General features: G+C 41.0%; 1 protein-coding gene across 5 annotated transcripts in view; it reads left to right on the forward strand.

Moving 5' to 3' along the window:
* Positions 1 to 20,362, forward strand: part of RANBP17 (RAN binding protein 17) — a 332,066-nt gene that overhangs the window by 262,407 nt on the left and 49,297 nt on the right. For all 5 annotated transcript variants that reach the window (XM_047786458.1, XM_047786108.1, XM_047786195.1 and 2 more), the window contains 3 exons: positions 506 to 594; positions 6,915 to 7,022; positions 9,205 to 9,287. In XM_047786458.1, the coding sequence (XP_047642414.1) occupies positions 506 to 594; positions 6,915 to 7,022; positions 9,205 to 9,287 (280 nt within the window). The remainder of the gene's footprint in view (positions 1 to 505; positions 595 to 6,914; positions 7,023 to 9,204; positions 9,288 to 20,362) is intronic.

The raw sequence follows: 20,362 nt of genomic DNA on the forward strand, positions 1-20,362 counted from the left end.
TTGTGAGGGTGTCACAGTCCCAAGAGGTCACCTGGCCGGTTTTATTTTGTCCTCCTAAGTTGCTACACATATCCCTTCGGGATCTTTAAACACCAATGTGCTTTCAGATTAGACTCCAAGTTACGTAGTGGGGACTGATTTCTTGCAAGCCAGTGTGGTTAAGACGTGTTATTATTAAGTAATGTCTAGATCCTATACATTCCTGTTTTGGAGAAGTATCAGCCCTCTTTTTTGGCACTATTCGGAAACAAAATGTATGTTAAGAATCTAAATGTTTCTAAGCTATTGGAATTGTCTCAGTTTCTAAGCAGCAGAGTAGAGTTGGTCAGCAGATTTGATGGTCTGTTGGCTTTAAAAGTCTCTGATTTTCTATAGAAAGGGGTCTGAGCGAGACATTTTAGCTAATGAATCAAAATCAGATATGTGGTCATTATTGCCTGATTATTACTCCATCTGCTCTGTGCTAACGTGAAAATCAATTACTGTGTCTCTTTCCCACTGACAGCGTATGTTGATCGGGCTGGCAAGAGATCTTCGAGGGATTGCCTTTGCACTGAACACAAAGACCAGCTACACCATGCTGTTTGACTGGATGTATCCTTATTACACTGTGACAATACCAGCTCTGTGCACAGAGGGATGCCAGGCCCCTGGCTTTCGTTTAATAGTATGGCACAGTAGGGAAGAGGAAACAAAGCTAAATGAACTAATGTGTAATCAGCTAAAAATTACAGCACAGTGGCAGCAGTACGGATAACTGAGCACAGCATTTGGAGACCCAGCTCAGAGAGGTCACTTTTTTGGTGCCATTAAATATCGACAACTTAAAAATCACATCCCCAAACGATTGTTTATGTTGGGGTTGCCGGGATAATTGGGCTAACAGCTTTAGCTCAGGATCAATGAATCCTACCATTTGGCATTTTCAAGGAGATGTGGATTTCTACTCTATCTCAATTAGCAGAGCTGAGGTCACTTTATCTCTTTGAAGCTTAATTCATCATGCTATAGTTTTTCATCATCATGGAAATATTAATGGACAGGAAAGGGGGGAAATAAAATGGTCAGAATTTTCATTTGATATAAAATTTGAATTTACCTTTGCCAAGGCTTAGAACAGACAGCAAAATAAATAAACAAACAAACATCCCCCCACAGAAATGCCTCATCACATAAGGGTAAAAAGAACATGGATTTTGTGTCAAGCAGACCAGGCTTGAATTCCTAGCTCTCTATTTGCTGTGTAAACTTTGGCAAGTCTTTCAGCTTTCTGAGTTTCTTTATTAAAAAAAAAAAAAAAAGAGAGAGACATACAGTATTAGGGCTTATTGTAACCGCTGAAATCGGTAATGCACTTTGGATAACGTCTGGAACATAAGCGGTAGTCATAAAAGGCTACTAATAATATTGTTTTAACAATATCGTAGGAACCCTCTTTGAGCCAAATAGAAAGTGGTAACTTATGCAAGTCACAGAAACGTAACGTTTTCATACCTTTATACATGGTTTCATGTATGGTTTCATCAGAGCACATAAGAAAAATTCTATAGTAACCTTAAAGCTATTTTATTTTTCAAGTTACATTATTTCTCAGTTGCTCTTTTCAAACCCTTCTTATCAAACTTCCCTTATAAGCTAAATCACAAAAGAAGCTTCTTAAAGGCAATCTTCAGCTACTGGTGGACCAGTGATGGCCAAAAAGATTTCTCACAGAATCTGGGCATGTTTCAGAGAGAACTCTACACATTAAAGAAATTGTTTAATACAAGTTTTACACTGGCTTACATTTTTACTCACTGTTAAAACCTTCATCAGACGTATGTGCCCATAGAAGGGTTAGAGATGAGAATTTTCCATGCCATTGAGGAATCATGTATGTCTTTATATCAACATACAAAGTATATGTACAGAGACTGTAGATTTTAACATAGGAAGTCATACAGTTCTGTTCTATGAAGAATAAACGAATTACATATGACCGTTTTCATTTCTCTAAACATGAAAAAGAAGCTCACAAAGTAAAAGCTTTCATTTACTTGGAAATTTTAAAAACCTAGTTTGGGCACTTTAAATTTGATGGTGGTCTTGGAACCAAGCTGTAAGTCTAGGATGTCCAGCAATTAACACTTCATGTTTTCCTCATCAACAATCTTAACCAAGGAGTTAAGGTCAGAACTTGCCCCTTGGCATTAAACAACAGAAATATCTTCCATAACTGATACTGCGGAAGATGTATAGAACACACTGTAACGTGAGTTTTTAATTGCCTGTGTTTTCCATTTCCTCACGTAGCTCCTCCTTTTTGGCACCTGTCTGAAATGAAACTTTTGCCCAGCAGATGGCAGAAAGTAGCAAACGGAAAGCTTTGGGACTTACTGTTTTGTTTTGGACCAGAAGCCACTGTCTCCTCCATTTGACCATAGACATTGATGTTATTAGGGTCAGGGGCAGAGGGCAAAGTGTCACTTTTGCAGGAAGTTGTGTTAGATTGCCAAATGGGATGGCTTGGTACCCGCCTTGCTTATAATAATTGAGTTTCAGCAGCAAATCAGCTTCCTTGGGAAAAGGCCAAAGGCTTTTCATAATCATATTGACAACAAAATGAATATGATAAATGGTGTTCATTCAGTTGAGACAAGATTTATAGTTTTCCTTTGGGCAAGGGATGAAGAGCAAATATTTATAATAATAGTAAAATTTGTTTAAAAGTTACATTATTTGATAATTCAAAAAGCTTTATTAAAATATTTCGAAATACTTTAAGCAGTCTCAGGTGATAAAGTACAGATTCTTTCCAAAGTATTCTAGTAATGTAAAAATGAGTAAGTATATGATTAAAAAAACATGGATATGAAAGTCATTTATTCTTCCTGAAATATTGATATGTCAAGCCGTCAGTGATGATTCTCCCATTACTGCTGGGGAAAGTTTATTTGCCTTTTATCCACATAAATGTGTGTTCTTTAATTTGCCATACAGTCCTTAGCATGCAGAGTAAACGTCCTATAAGAGCACATGTCATCATAAAGTCAAAATGCGTTTTATTTATGGCGATTATTTGATAAAATGCTATTTTAGTGGTTAGCTATTTAATTCAAAAACATTTCTATAAACATTGACTGCATTAACTGCTACATAAACTGCATTGCTTATCCCTCTGTCCTACCAAACCTAAATTGCCTGAAACTACACAGAAACCATGTTGACAAGCTGTTCCACTACTAGAGAGTTTAAGAAGGATCATTGATACTTGTTTGCCCCATAGTGAGAGTGCAACAATATAAAAACACCTTACCTCCCAGTGCATTTAGTCACCTTGTTTAAACTTTTCCGAGATCATACTTAGACTGAAATATCAAAAATCCAGAGGGAAGTTGAAAAAATATATAAAAGAATGTGTATGATTCTATTTCCTCAATACTCATGCTTTTAATTGTCATGATTCTGATCTTTGAGTATACTTTTTCAATCATGTAGTCAGTGCTGTTGACTAAGATGCATAAACACATTATACAGAGACGAGGCAAGACCAGGAGATGCAGAAAAAAACAAACTTTGGAATAGGACAGTCTGAGATTCCAGTCCTGGTTTCATCACTTAATAACCTGTGGGGTTTGGGACTTGATGTCCCAGAATCACAGTTTTCTCCACCATAAAACGGGGCTAATAATACTTGTCTCATAGGCGTGTTGTAAGCATGAGTGAACTACATATAGAGAGGGCCTAGTACAGTGTCTGGCACTAAGTAAATACACACCCCCACCCCCACCCCCTGCTGTTGTTACTTCCTTTCCCTGATATGGAACGAAGCAAAGGAATCCAATTGAAATAGGGAAGAAAGTAAACCTGAAAAATTGCTGCACAACAGAATTTTCTTGAGTGCATTGTGCTAGGCATGAGGAATGAATAAAACAATTGCTTTTAATAAGAATCCAAATAAATGGATTGCTCCTTGAAAGTGCATAATCTCATAGCTACAACAAATAACTAATAAACAGTCAATGTATTGCGACAAAGATGCATGTATATATGAACCTTTAAGAGGAAGTAATTGATGTTTTGGGCAAAAAGTAGGCGGCTTCCTGGGGAAGTAAAAGTTGAGTGAGGTGATGAAAGATGGATAGGCATTTGCCAGAGAGAGAGAAGGCTTCCCTGAAGCATTTGCCTCCATAAACAGAGATATAGACAGCACATTCAGGAGTTCCCATTGTGGCTAAGAGTAACGAACCCAACTAGTATCCATGAGGGTGGGGATTCAATCCTAGGCTGCGCTCAGTGGAGTAAGGATCCAGCATTGCCATGAGCTGCGGCGTTGCTTGCAGACACGGCTCTAGATCTGGCGTTGTGGCTGTGGCTGTGGCTGGCAGCTGAGGCTCTGATTCACCCTCTAAGCCTGGGAACCTCCATATGCTGCAGGTGTGGCCCTAAAAAAAAAAAAGCAAAGAAAGAAAACATAGATATTGCACATTCAAAGAATACCTTTAAAATAAGCTCTAAGCTGACAGACTATTCCTGTTCTGGAACCACAATCTCACACTCCTAGCTCCTAACAGTTTTAACAGAAACTCTTGTTGCCTTCTAGTATGTTATAATGCTTTCCCTACTGTGAAATCTCAGAAGGATAGAATTATGTTTTTACTCATTTCTGTTTTCTTGGGATCCAGCACATAATACATACTAATAACTACTGGATAGATGAATGGATAGATGGATAAATGGATGAATGGATGTTGTCAAGAAGCAAACATCATACTTTTTGATTTTTCATAGTTAGCGTCTTATAAGGCAATACCATATCATTAATGTTTTTATTTTTTCATTTATCTGGTGTATACCTTAAGGATTCATGGAGGAGATCTAGGTGAAAGCGATTAGATCTGTGCCACTCCTGCTAAGGGTGCCCATTGTCTTCCTCCTATCCGCATATACCCAGTCCTCCCAAGCCCACTGGAAAATTAAACTGCTGGAGTGGATTCTGAATCTCACCCTGTAATCCGAGCCTGGCACTCTCACTCCAAAGCCCTTTTAACCTCCCTGCCTGGTAGACCTCTACTCTGCTTTCCAATAATCACTCATTTTCTCTGTGGCAGTCACCTCTGTCAGAAGCATATTAGAATTGCCACCACTCTCATTCCACACAGAAAAGGGAGCATCTTCCTCATATCCTCCGGCCTTATCCCATAGTGACTTCAGTGTGCTCTGAAAAATATGATGGTCCACATGCCTTTCGAATGCCTCGCAAAGGGGCTTCTGTGTGCTGATGTCATTCTTGGATTCTGAGATTGGGGTCTTTTCAGTCTCCCGATGAGTCTTCCAGTTGCTTTCTCACTCAGGATCTCTGAGCGTGTGCTCGGATCTGTTGGTGGAATGTTTTCTCACCTGTGGTCTTCTGGCACTGCTTCAGAGTTTGGGTCCTCAGCCTTACTATTATGTATTCAGGCTTGAGCCTGAATTTCCCAAGAATAAAAGCCATGTCTCCACTTATTTCTGGAGCCCTAGGCCCTAGCATAGTACATAGCACATAGTATCTATCATCTGTCAAAAATAACAGATTTTCTAGTCCATAGAAAAAAAGTAAAACAGGAAGTTATCTGGAAGTATCCAAAAAAGAGTTAATAATCAAGTTCATTTATGTTATACTTTTCGTTTTCATCCAACTAAAACCTCACTCACACATATTGAAATCTACTTTGTGCCAGGTCCATGCATGCAATAACTACCGAGGCCCTGCCCTCAAAAAGTATATAACAGAGATAAGCAGCTGTTGTAGCACTAGCACAGGGTACCAGAGCCATACACAGGGGACACAGTTAGTTGTGGGGAGTGGGGGTGGTATGAAGGAAGCTTCTTGCAATAATGACACCTATATTGAAATAGGAGGGGCAGTAGGAATTAGCAGGGACACAGTAGGGAAGCACAGGTCTTTGCCCTTTAAAAACTCACTGTCTAATGGGGGAGACGGGTAACACAAGCAGCCAACCCTAATACAGTTGGGTATAGGAGACACGTGGTCCGAGTGCTCGTTGAACTTAGGTGAAGAAGAGATTGATGCCTTTTGACACAAAAGAGAAAGTGTCACCATCCTGACGGAAGTAAAACTTGAGCTAGATGTTGAAATACAGTTAGGAATATGTTAGAAAAGGCAGCATGTAGAGGAATGGAGACCAGACAGAGTTGGCATCAGTGGACTTGCAGAGAATTAAGAATGGCAGATAGGGCAGGAGTACCACGAGATGAGACTGGAGGTAGGCAGGAGCCAGACCTTAAGGACCTCGTTTGCCAGGCTAAGGAACTTGAGATTTATTCTAAGCAGAGAAGAAAATTGTGATCTTTTCATACCATAATTCTTGAAATATGTTACTTACATGATACTTGAAAAGTATGTCTTTTATTTACAGAGTATGCTAATAATAGCGCAATATAATGTGTGGGATATGTTACAAATAAGAGCAAGTCATTTGTAGCCTCTCTCCCCCCCACCCCCGAAAATACAGCTGTGCAGGTCAGGGAGAACAGTTTATAATAATCAGCGTTGTATGCTAAACATAGAACAAATGTGGATTCCTTTTTATTTCTTGTGTGTGTGTGTCTTTTTTGTCTTTTCTAGGGCCACACCCGCATCACATGGAGGTTCCCAGGCTAGGGGTCGAATCAGAGCTACAGCTGCCAGCCTACACCAGAGCCACAGCAACACAGGATCCAGGCCACGTCTGCGACCTACACCACAGCTCACGCCAGTGCCGGATCCTTAACCCACTGAGCAAAGCCAGGGATCGAACCCGCAACCTCATGGTTCCTAGTCGGATTCATTAACCACTGCGCCACAACGGGAACTCCTCCTTTTTATTTCTTTTTAAGTGGCATCAATTTTTATTTCTTTTGACCCTTAAATTCTTTAACAGGCTTTAAAAAAGGTACCCAACATATCTTCCCATTCTTCAGAGGGCTATTGAGCAGTGGTATGGAGAGCCAGCATGTACAACTCCCATCTTGAAACTTATGGCAGAACTGATGCAAAACAGGTAAGAGGGATGATAGACACGTGATAAAGTCATCTGCTATTTGGCTTAAGAGGTCAGACTTCCCTGCCCGGTGTACGTATATGTAAGGCTTAGCAAGAACCCAGGAACTGAAACTTAAGATAATCATGGAAGGCCATAGCATTAGAGATATAAGGTTGAGACCTTTGGAGAGAAAGAATATAGTATGCTTATGTGTATATATATATATATGGGGTCTGTGGGAAGTGGGGAAAAAAATTAGAAGACCATAGCCCCCATTATTTAAAATATTCAAAAGCACAAAATGGAAGAAGGGCAGCCGTTTTAACTGTTTAATTACTTCACTGCAATTCTGTGGCAGAGCAAAGGAGTTTAGAGGTCTCTGAGTTGAGATGCTTCGTTTCATGGATAAGGCAACTGAGTCCCAGAGCAATTCTTGGGACAACACGTACCTTGTCTCAGAAGCCCTGGGGATGGTCCCTACTTTGACTTCTAAGTTATCCCTCGTCCTCTCTGCCAAGATGCACAAATGTGGATGATTTGGGCACTCACGATTGTTATTTAAATAGCAACCACAGCACTTCTCAGAAATGGCCTCATTGACCTGATCATTTGCATAGGCGAGCAGAGATTCAAATTCTCTGTATGTAAACATTAACAAAGGTATGGCCAAAGAGGAAAACGGCAATAAGCCAATTGGTTTTACCTCTTTAAAATATGTCATTATGAATATGGCTAAGCACCAAATTACCTGTCACTTAGCCATGCTGTTTCATCAGTTCCTCTTTGTAAACTGCGTGTTGGAAGGGAGATACCCGGACAGGGAAGGAGTATGGATTGCAGCTCTAATTTAATCTCTGGTGCCGAGTTTTTCACAGCAATAATTTAAAATTTTTAAAACAAGAGGTGGAAAAGACCTGGCAAACAAACGTGAGTATTATTCCTTTGAAAGCTGTTAGTTTTCTTGAAACTGTTCTCTAGGTACCTTAAATACTGAAGAAAAGGTAGCTATATGTATTTTATATTGTAAATTTAGTTTTTATTATAATTTTTTTCAGACAGATAATTAATATGGCATATTACTGATACAACAGTTAACACTAAAGGAAAAAAATCATTACATTGTATATTGCGGAGTATTTTGTATCTGCCATAGGTAGATAATTCATATCCAGCACAATCATCCTAAGAACTACGTGGTAAATATTTATAATCTCAGAAAATGTCAACTTGTCTATATTTCTCTAGAACCTAATGTGAATTATGTGTAAACATTTCTTAAATCAGGAATTGTATGCCAACAATCAAAATATTTTTAATAACATTTCTAATAAGTTATAATTGCACTTATTCTAAAGCATTAAGGAGAAAGCATTTCTATTCCTAGCAAAATGACTTCAGCAGATATCTTTACTTTTTGATATTTCTTTGCCTGTGACCTATTTCATCTTTTTGCTAATCCTTTTTAAAATATACATTATTTCTTAAAAGCACCGCAACAAAGCATATTAGAACCAACTAAAGCCAAAGTAATGTTAAAAAAAGCAATATTTTGTCAGGATGGCATGTCCCTTTATCCTTTTCATACTAATCTCCCCCCCCCCACTGTCAGGAGCTAGGAAAGTAGAATTGTTCTTGTTTAGAACTTCTGCGGTTTGAGTCTCTTTTCTTGAGCTATGTGCAATGGAGACTATAGTCTGTATATAAGTTAATGTGTTGAAATACGCTTGCAGTGCCAAATGATTCATTATGCATATGAACAATCTGAAAGGTACCTAGATTTCCTGTCTGTGATTTTGTAATTTGTTTTAAAGATGTGTATTAGGCACTATGGGAGAACCCAAATGTAAATCTCTGTATCTATAAAAACTTATGCATACATACTTGGGGTTTTGTATTATTATCTATCCACCGCTTTGGATGAAAGGAGAGGAGGGTAAGAGATCCATGATATACTGTTTGGGCAGATAAAAAATGAAGTCTTTGAATCAGCAAATAAATGAAAATAACTCAATTGTTCTAGTATCTTTAGAGTGAGAAAATTAGCACACACATTTTATCAACACTTGCTTAATGGAATGGCACTTTAGAAAAGGTATAATTTTACTGTTGCTACTTCTAAGAAATGAAAATTCTGAGTATTTTAAGCCGATACTTGGTTTCTTATCTGCACATATAGTCTAAATTTTGCTGTATTTCTTAGATCCCAGCGTTTGAATTTTGATGTATCATCTCCTAACGGAATTCTCCTCTTCAGAGAAGCTAGTAAAATGATTTGCACTTATGGTGAGTATCCTTTTCTGTATTTGTCTCTGCAATATAACTTTTATCCCTTTGGAGGAAAGAAAGATGTTAGTGATTTTGTTCTTCTGAACTCTCACATCTGTATGAGTTTGTGAAATGGGTGGTGGGGTGCAAAAGCCAGGTAGCCATCACATTGGCATCACGAGGAGTAAGCAGCACGCCTTTGACTACATATCATGTATGACCAACTGGGTGAATTTCTTTTGGATAAAATTGCAGTGTCAGTAGGCAAAGGGAATATGCTGCAGACAGAATATTGAAAAGTTACAGCATATTGAAAATTGCTAGAAGTTACGTCAGGGAGTTTGGTCATTGTTGGGTCAAAGAATGCTTAAACCACCATGTCACCAACACTGAATTTTGGAAAAATAACATGGAAAGAGCAATAAATATTTTATTATAGGCAATCTGGGAGCCCTGTTCCCCTAGAATCAGAGTTCTGTAGTAAAGACCGTCCTGTTCGATTATGGGGAAAATTTGTGGTTTGTAGTTGACATTGAGCCTTATAGCAACCCTGAACACTAACACTTGCCAGTTCTGACAGCTTCCTCGATGAAATTCTCAACTCTCCAAGACCTTTATGTGGCCAGGTAATGAGAACATGATACAGTAGATTAGAATCCTCTGTTAGTTTGCCAGACATTGATTGTTAGTTACTGACTGCAAGCTGGGCTCTTTGCACTGCCCTTCTCCTTGGGAGAGGTTTCCTGTGTCCTCTTTTTCTTTGTCCTCTTCTTTTTTGCCTGTTCTTACTTTCCCAAATCAACAGCCACGTCTATGTTTGGCCTCAAAAATTGCCCGTGATTCTCATACTTAATTTTGAGCACCTAGAAACAGATTTTACAAAACTTTGTAAAACTTCGAGAGAGAGAGAGAGAGAGAGAGAGAGAGAGAGAGTGAGTGTATGTAGGAACAGCCATTAAAAGTGCGTTACCTTTTTAAAAGTAAAAGTCTATTATTAAAAAAAAAAGGGCAGAAAAATCATTGTTTTAAATCATTTTTACTTCAACTCAAAACATTCTGGGACTCTATTCTGTGTGCATTGTAGACCTCTGATTAAAAATGATGAGTTTTAATTGTGCATTTGGTTTTTTAGAGTTTGAAATGATATAGTTTGAAACTACAGAAGGCAGCTTTTTAAGACAGTAGACTTGAGCTCTGATTTTCATCAGTACCAACAACTGTATTGCCACCACTTTTGCCTCTGTTGAAAATGGACACGCTAGAATCAGATAAACTAGAAATGCTTTTTTTTTCCCCCCAAAGGTAAAAATAAACCCTTTTTAAGATAGTCTCAAAACAGTCTTAGCATCACCCCTATCGACTCCATGACTTTCCGATAAGATACTACACCTCTTTGTGCTAGTTTTCTCGTATATAAAATTAGAAATAACAAATAGCTTCTGAGCTACCTGTCTGGCTAGGACTAGAGGTGGTTATTTGAGCTCCTCTGGGTACAGGGCTTGGCACAGGGTGCAGCATGGATTAGGTCCTCGGTGAACAAGAAGCCTCCTTGACCCCAGGCTTCTCTTACTCAGAGCCACTTGATTGGGTTCACTGACCACATCACGTCTTTGTTCAGGGATGCCTCCTGCTCAGACCATACCTTCCTGCTTCCTTCTGCCTGTAGCAAGTATTAAGCATCTATTTCCTCACTTTTAAAAAAGAAATAATATTTCCCACTATGAAATAATGTGTGTATAAGATAATTTCTTAGTAGTCAATAGACCTTTAAATATACAAGCGTTAGACTCCTGTTATCAACCACAGTTGTATCTTTTCTTCCTCTTTTTCTGGATCCAGCTTCTCTGAGGCTTACTCACTATTGCAGGAGGGCTCATAAGAGCAGCAGCTTCTTCCTCTTCCAGTAGCACTGAATCTCCAGTGTAGGAGAGAATGTATGTCCAGCAGGTAACACCGAAAGGAACCTCAGAACAATGCCAAATCTATGGGCTTCAAAAGCTACTCAGTTCTCTATCAGGTGGTTTGATATGCACAAAAGCATTGTAGCAAAAGTTGAGAAAGATCGCTGTGTGGGGATTACACTGGAGGAAGAGGAAGAAAAGAGAAGGGCCAGAGCAGAAAAGAGAAAACCTTCAAAATGTTCTTGAGAAGAAAAGCCAGTAAGGAGTTATCTTACTCTGAAAAAAAGACTAGGAGATTAGGGTAAGGCTCTGTTCCTAGTTTGGACGACAGAAATGGTAGTTTCCATTTTTTAATCAGTTCTTACTTGCCTCTTCCTATTCTAGACCATTTATCATACATTAGCCCCTTGAATCCTTGGAAGTATTATTATCTGCCCCTCACTATCATTTGGCCTTGGTTAGGTTGCTTAGCCTCACTTGCTTCAGTTTCTTGTTAAAACAGTGAAAATAATACCTACTTCATAAGGTGGTGTGGGGATTCAGTTACATAGTTGGTGGAAAACCCTTAGACCAGTTAGCTACTGTGATAAGTTATGAAGAAATCGAAATTCATAGATTTGCCAAATATCGCATAGCTACCAAATAGTCAAATTGCAATTTCATTCAAAGTCTGTATAACTTCAGACAATAGTCTTTCCATATTCCTTTCTGCCACTTGGGAGTTGTCAAATGAAGATTGTACCTTAGTTGTTCTGTTTTGTTTTGACTGCTCCTGCAGCCCGTAGAAGTTCACAGGGCCAGGGATTGAACTCACACCACAGCAGCAACCTGGGCCACTGTGGTAACAATGCCTGATCCTTAACCCACTGCACACAAAGGAATACCCTACCTTCGGTATTTTTGATGAAGCAAAGTATGGTTATTTCTTTTTTTCTTTCTTTTTTTTTGGGGGGGGGTCTTTTTAGGGCCACACCCGTGGCATATGGAGGTTCCCAGGCTAGGGGTTGAATCGGAGCTACAGCTGCCAGCCTACACCACAGCCACAGCAACGCCAGATCCGAGCTGTGTCTGCGACCGACACCACAGCTCACATCAACGTTGGATCCTTAACCCACTGAGCGAGGCCAGGGATCGAACCTGCAACCTCATGGTTCCTAGTCGGATTCGTTTCCGCTGTGCCACAACAGGAACTCCAAGTTTGGTTATTTCTATCCTAAAACTTAAGGGAAATGAAGATTCGATGGAAAAATGCCCCTCAACTTGGTCGCCTTTGACACATGCACTTTACACAGAGTGATCGAAAAATCCTTTTCCGCCTTCACTGAGTCTCATGCTGGCTCCAGTCAGCCAAGCTGATTTTGTCTGTCCTTGCCTTCCATAGTGTTTTATTATCCATGCTTTGACCTCTGGAGATTCTCATATGCGCATCGAAGGGAGACAGTGTGGTTCCCATCCAGGAGTCTGGAAGATGAGGGAAAGAATGACCAGGAGGGTACAGAAGGGCCAGCATTCTTTATTTCTGGGGTAAGCCAAGGTGAAGGAAGTTAAAGCCTGCAGAGGAAAGAGGCCAGAACATCCTGCCAGCCCTTCTGTTCCCATCCTCCCTGGGTTTCTTCTCTGCTCACCTCCCATGGGCAGAGTCTGTGTAGTCACGGATCGGGGCAGTGCAGAGGGGGAAGGACTCCTTTCCAAATGCACCTGACTTGTTATATATTTTGTGGGCTACCTCCACTGCGCTGCTCAATGAGACTGGCAGGAAAATAATACTTTTGATATGCTGTTTTATTTATCTACATTCTGTCATGATCTACTTTGATGTAAGTTTTTAATTTTGCTTCAGCTCTCAGCTGCTCTCGCAGTTACAGCTCAGGGTCAGCGATGAGGTTAGCCACAGTAGCACAAAACAATTTCCTGTTTGTACAGCCCAGGTAGCATTTGGATGAGGATTAGATTTTACCACATTTTCTACTAGCCCAAGCCTATTATTTCTAATGAGTTTTAAATTGCTTCAAGAACATGTATTTCAAAATTTAGTGCTATGATCCATTCAGCCTGAGCAACTTAATAAAAGAAATTTCTTTCTTAAATTTTTGGTTAAAATGTTGCATGCAGTGTAATAAATGTTATTACTTCAGAAACCTACTTCTGAGTTTTAAGAACTGGATGTTTTTTGTGCTCAATTTCCATTTGTCTAATCTTTTCTTCCCTTTTGCCTCTGGGTAATGGTATCTTTAGTGACATCTGTTGGTTGAAGAGTGCACAGAAGGGAGAAATAGTGATTGTTTTCATAAGACTGGCAAAAATGGCCTTTCTTCTATTCCTCCCTCACGTATCTAATTTAAGAAAGTTCAATGTATGAAAAATCTAAACTTTAAAAATGGATAGAACAACTCTAGTTACTCACTCTATCTAAGAATTTACATCAGGATTCTTTTGAACAGTATATGCTTCAGGTACCTTTAAGGTATGATTTAATATGCTTAAACTGAATTTGTAAAGTGATATACAAACCACTGGCATGTCCTGTGACCTAGAAAGCAGACCAGTAGTTTTCCACCTGGGTTTTGCAGAGCCCTAGAGATCTTAAAAGTAGCACAGAGACCCTCTAGAGAAGGGGAGAGGAGGGGACCATACTGCCACTTTGACAGGAACCACCCAGTTATATACAGTTACACTAGATCTATTTGTAGGAGGGGTCACCTCTTTAAGAAAATTTTTTTGACGAAAAAGCTTAAAAAGTACTGGCATGTACCATTAGAAGCATTTTAAGAATGAAGGATTATGATTTATGTTTAAGTGATTCAAAAAGACAGTTGAAGAGTGTGTTGATTTTAAAATAACTAAAGACTTAATAAAGTATTACCAGGAAATAACAGTTCTGAAAAACAGATCATCCAGGAACCATGGATAGAGCGTTTGATTCTTCCAGAAACCTGGTCAGAGACATATAACAAAGCAGTAGAGTGAGTCGTAAAAATCCTGGGGAGGCAGTGAAATGCTCAGCACCTTAAGGATCCCAGGCCGTGAAGAATACGTTTCACAGGGAATTCCACACATGTTGGGACTTGGCCCCTTCTGCACGCAAAAAAAAAAAAAAAAAAAAAAAAAAAAAGCTAAAAGCTGTTAATTGAGTAAGTGCAGGGGATCGCCAAACAAGGGCTTCGAGTTCAGTGGATTCTTTCATCCGTGCAGCTAACGTTTACTGAGCATCTGCTGTGTGTCTGATACAGTGAGAGTTACAAGGGCCAGAAAGAGAAATAAGGCACACAGAAAGAATCTTACTGCTCTTCCCTCAGTTGGGTCCAGCAGTAGTAGATTCAGACAAGTAAAGGAAGTGTTACAGTGCGTTGTGCCCCCTTCTATGCTTAGGAAGCACGCCCAGTGCTAGGAGAGCCCAGACGTTTGGGGAGGGCATTTCAAGCAGGCAGTGGCTTTTATAAAAGCATATAAATATAAAGCACTACCATGGTCTGTTAGTAAACAGAAGGATTTCAGAATTGCTATAAAGAGTAAAAAGTGAAAATTCCTGATTATCTCATCACTCAGAGACAACCATCCTTAACAGTTTAGTGTGTGCTCTTTCATACTTGTTTTATGTGTACATATGCATAGATTATTCCAAAATTTCTGTTATAGTATACTTGCTAATCTGTAATTTTCTGTTTTTACTTTTATCATTGGCCGTTGCTTCATATTAATACATACAGATCTTAACTTTGTCTCTTTTTTTCCTTTGGTTTTTCACAATTTTTTCCTACCATATCATTTTTTTATTTTTTTATTTTTTTGTCTTTTTAGGGCCACACCCATGGCATATGGAGGTTCCCAAGCTAGGAGTTGAATTGGAGCTACAGCTGCCTGCCTACACCACAGCCACAGCAGCCGGGGCTCCAGGCTGCATCTGCGACCTACACCATAGCTCAGTGGGTTAAGGATGCGCCGGATCCTTAACCCACTGAGCAAGGCCAGGGATCAGTCCTACATCCTATGGATATTAGTTGAGTTTGTTAACCACTGAGCCACAACGGGAACTCCTACCATATCATTTTAAATAGCTGCAAAGTATTCCATTTTATGGTTATACTATAATCTATTTAATTACTTAGCTTTTGGTAGATGTAATTTTCATAAACATGTGACTTTTCACTCTCATGCACTGTGTTTCAGTAAGCAGCTTTGTACATTCAGCTTTGTGAGCTTCATTTATTCAACAAATATATATTGAGAGCAGCAGGTGCTGTTCCAGACTCATTGGACATTTCCCTGAGCAAAACTGAAAAAGAAATTATTTAGTATGTTAAAAGGTAATAAGTGGTATGAAAAAAAAGCAAGCAAGCAAAGCAAGATCAAGGCATTAGAAGTACCAGGGATTTCCCGTCGTGGCTCAGCAGTTAGTGAACCCGACTAGCATCCATGAGGACGTGGGTTCGATCCCTGGCCTCACGCAGCAGGTTAAGGATCCGGCATTGCTGTGAGCTGTGGTGTAGGTTGCAGATGCGGCTCGGATCCTGCATTGCTGTGGCTGTGGTGTAGGCCGGTGGCTACAGTTCCTATTGGGCCACTAGCCTGGGAACCTCCATATGCCACGGGGGTAGCCCTAAAAAGACGAAAAGAAAAAGAAGTACCAGGTGTTGGGAACCATGTTGTACTATCATGTGATCAAGTCAGGCCTCCTTGAGAAGATGACATTTGAGCAAAGACTTGCAGTAAATGAGGGAGTTAGTCATGCGGCTATCTTAGGGAAGAGTATTTCAGGCTGAAGGAACACCAAGTTTTAGGGTCCTGAGGCAGGAGTGTGTCTGGCATGTTGGAAAAACAGCAAGGACGTCAGTAACTAGAACAGAGTGCACCAAAGAGAGTAATAATGAGCAGTGTCATGTAGTGTCACATCCGGTAAGCCATTATCAGGCCTTTGACTTTAACTCCAAGTGCAAGAGAGGGACCCTAGAATGTTTTGAGCAGAGGACTGACATGATTGGATGATACTGGCTTTGACGAAGGTGATAGCAGTGGGAGTGGTGAGAAGTGGTTGGATCTGGATATATTTTAAAGGTAAAGCAAATCGAATGTCTTGATGGATTGGATATATGGCATGAGAGAAATAATGTAGTCGAGGAATTTCGGCATAAACAAGTGGAAGGACAGAGTTAACATTAACTGAGATGCATAAGGCTGAGCGGGGTGCGAAGGGGATCAGTTGTTCCATTTTGGTTGTGTTGAGCTGGAGATGTTGGTTAGTCCCTCAAGTGGAGGTCTTGAATATGGAGTTGAATGCGCAAGTCGAAGATGTGGAACAGGTCTGGTCCAGAGAAACAAATTGTCATTGACCCTTATATGGTATGTAAGGCTGCAAAACTAGATGAAATCACTAGGATGGGGTGCGAATTTAAATATAGAAGATTTAGATTTGCGCGCTCGGGTACTCTAGGTTGGAAGGAAAGGGGGAAGAGGAAGAACCAACAAGGGAGAGAATGAGAAAACATGGAAATGAGAGAAGATCAGAAGAGTGGATGTCTCGGAAGACAGGCTGCTAATGAATCAAGCAAGGCGAGGACTAAGAGCCAACCATCGCACTTTGGGACAGAGACGTCACTGGGAACCTTGAAAAGAGCACACTCCCAGTGGAGGGATGTAAAAGAGAATCAGGAGAAATGAAGACAGTGAAGACAGACCATTGTTTTTAAGGAATTTTGTTACAAAGGGGAGTAGTATCAGGAAGGGATGAAGGGATGTAGGGCCAAGAGAAGGTTTTGTGTTTAAAAAATAAAAAAGATTGCATGGGAGAGGAAGGGGGAAAGTGCTGTGCTGTTTGTAAGCATGTAAAAGGAGATGGGAGGTAGTTCAACAGACTGAGGGACTGGCTTTTATAGAAGACTGCGTATAGGCACAGATGCTGCTAGGCAGGTAGATACAGCAGGGAGCACTTGGAATTAGAATGTGTTCTCAAAAGTGAATTTACACATTTTTAATATTTTTAGTAAGGTTTTACCAAATTGCCCTCTGAATGGTTATACTAATTCACATTCCCAACAATTTCCTTGTGCGAGCGCGCGGGGGGGGGGGGGGGGGGGGGTCTTTCTAGGGCCGTGCTTGTGGCACATGGAGGTTCCTAGGCAAGGGGTGGAATCGGAGCTGCAGCTTCTGGCCTACGCCACAGCCACAGCAACGCAGGATCCAAGCTGTGTCTGCGACCTATACCGTAGCTCACAGCAACACCGGATCCTTAACCCACTGAGCGAGGCCAGGAATCGAACCTGCATCCTCATGGATACTAGTCAGATTGGTTTCTATTGAGCCACAACAGGAACTCCCTCCCAACAGTTTTCTTAATTGCCCACATTCTTATCAATGCTGCATTGTTTTAATCTTTTTCAACCTGAAAGGGAACTATTATGTCCCTTTCCAGTCTTCACAGCTTCACTTCTGTCCCAAACCATTTCTATCCAGGGGGCTTCGGCTGGTTCGCACAGAGACAGAGTGGGTTGAGTGACCTGTAGTAAAGGAGTGTCAGCAAGCTTGCGGTCCTCTTCCCATAACTGTTCTGATGATGAATGAAGACATTCAACCTACAAGACTGTCAGCTAAATATCAAATTCACTTTAAAATTTTAGAGATTAAAAGGGAAAAAGAGAAGGTAAATCAATGCAATGGATTGCTTTATAAGCCAGGAAGCAGCATCGTTCATGCTGTTAGTTTTTCTTGGTACAAGATACTGCTATAGTGTATCTTATCCCTTGCCCCCCCCCCGCCCCTTTTTCAATATTCTTTTGAGGGTACAGACAACTGGTAGGTTGTGGGCCCAAGAACCACACTGTGACCTCCAGCAACCAGTTCTCTTTTTTTATTTTTTATTTTTATTTTTTATTTTTTTGTCTTTTTGCTATTTCTTTGGGCCTCTCCTGCGGCATATGGAGGTTCCCAGCCTAGGGGTTGAATCAGAGCTGTAGCCGCCGGCCTACGCCAGAGCCACAGCAACTCGGGATCCGAGCCACGTCTGCAGCCTACACCACAGCTCACGGCAACGCTGGATCGTTAACCCACTGAGCAAGGGCAGGGACCGAACCCGCAACCTCATGGTTCCTGGTCGGATTCGTTAACCACTGCGCCACGACGGGAACTCCAACCAGTTCTCTTTTGAAGGAAAAGAAGGAAAGCGGTCAAAAGTACAGTGTTGACCTTGCTTCGAATTACGCTTTAGAAGGCAGTGGCATTGTTCTACACCACACACCCCCCAGCTTTACCTCCTCCCCTTTCTCAGGCCATAGCTCCCCATGTATGAGCTTACCAGCTGTTAGACTAGAGAAAGAAATGAACCCTGTGTACTATGTGTTATCATTTACAAGAATACTGGGGCACTTACTGTGGTAAGGACTTTACATGTGCTGTTGTGTCTTCTCCACATTAGGGCATTGTGAGTTTAAAAGCACTATTGTTATCCTCTTTTTGTAGATGAGGAAACTAACCTACAGAGACTATTAATCTGTTCAGACACACAGGTCATAAGCAAAGATGAAGCATTGAAACCCCAGGTCAGTTTAAGACTCAGAAGCCCACCTGGTTCATCACCACTTGAGGCACAATATGTTTATTTTCTGTTAGAATATTATCTTGTTATGGAGTTTTCAGATCTTTGAAGGAAGGCCACTCTGGGTATAGGGAGCCTCTTCTAGAGACGACATCATGGAGTCAGTCATCAGGGAAGAGATGGAGTCTCAGAAGGAAGAAGAGTGTTTTTAAAAAAGTAGATCAGGTGTTCCCATTGTGGTTCAGTGGATTAAGGACCCAATGTAGTCTCCGTGAGGACATGGGTTTGATTCCTGGCCTTGCTCAGTGGATTAAGGATCCAGCATTGCCTCAAGCCAAGGCGTAGGTCGCAGATTCCACTCAGACCCGGTGTGGCTGTGGCTGTGGCATAGGCCTCAGCTGCAGCTCTGATTGAACCCCTGGCCCAGTAACTTCCATATGCCACAGGTGCAGCTGTAAAAGGAAAAAAAGGTAGGTCTGAAAGTATATCTTAGATAAACAGAAGAAGAGACTTTGCATCTTCTTATATATCCTTCTCTGCATCTAGTGCTTGGTAGTTGTCTAGAAGGATACCTGTGAATGCTGGACGCTAACTGCCACCCCTCACACAAACAAGGGGCTTCTCCAAAAGAGATAGAGAATAGAAGTTAAGAAAGAGGAACCCAAACAGTTTGTATAAGCTAATAATGAGGAAAATATATCTAATAAGCAAACTTATATCCGGAGTCTTATGTGCTTATTTCTGAGGGCTTTTTTCCCTTATTATTTTTTTTCTTTTTTTCTTTTTTTTTTTTTTTGCTTTTTAGACCCACACCTGCGGCATAGGGAAGTTCTCGGGGTCCAGTCGGAGCTACAGCTGCCAGCCTACACCACAGCCATAGCAATGTGAGGTCCAAGCCGTGTCTGCAACCTGTACCACAGCACATATCAACGCTGGATCCCTGACCTGCTGAGCGAGGCCAGGAATCGAACCCACATCCTCATGGATACTAGTCGAATTCTCATTTCCACCGCACCACAGTGGGAACTCCTTCCCCTATTATTTAGTGAGGTTTCTCTTATTCTTAACAGCACAGACAACAGTAAGAATGGCAGTTCCCTAATGCTCGCTCGAGTCCCCCTTCCTCACTCGTCGCCTCTAGCCAGGTTAACCATTCGGCTCTCGTCATTCTCTTCCGGAGCCCCGGCATGGCCTCAACCTCTGTCTTACCCAGGTCTGATGTTTAAGTTGGGGCAGCACTTCATTCCCCTGCCCCCAGTTGTGGCAGATACAGTTAGTGGGAAACAATTGGAGATGTTTCCTCTTGATTTCACACTTGGAAAGTGTCTTATTTCATTAAAGAAAGTATCATGTCCTTTTGTCCAAGTGGCAACTGTTACTGGCTTCAGTGGCTGCCAGCCTGGCAACGCCTCCATCTCCTGGCAGTCCATCAGTATCCTAAAAGATCTCTCCCTTGGGGAGGAAATCCCGGGAAGGAAGGATACAGGACTTCATAAGAGGTGTGGGATGGAAGCCAAGAAGGGTTGTCACACCCATCGAGGAACGTCAAAACCAAACTGGTATCAATCAGCCCGGTCCCTTTTGTTTACAGCAGTGTGCGTCTAACTGCTAGACTTTAAGCTCTTTGAGGGCAAGGCCTCCAATTTCAGTATGTAGTGTTGAATAAC

This window comes from Phacochoerus africanus, chromosome 1, assembly GCF_016906955.1.
Source record: "Phacochoerus africanus isolate WHEZ1 chromosome 1, ROS_Pafr_v1, whole genome shotgun sequence".
NCBI classification, from domain to species: domain Eukaryota; kingdom Metazoa; phylum Chordata; class Mammalia; order Artiodactyla; family Suidae; genus Phacochoerus; species Phacochoerus africanus.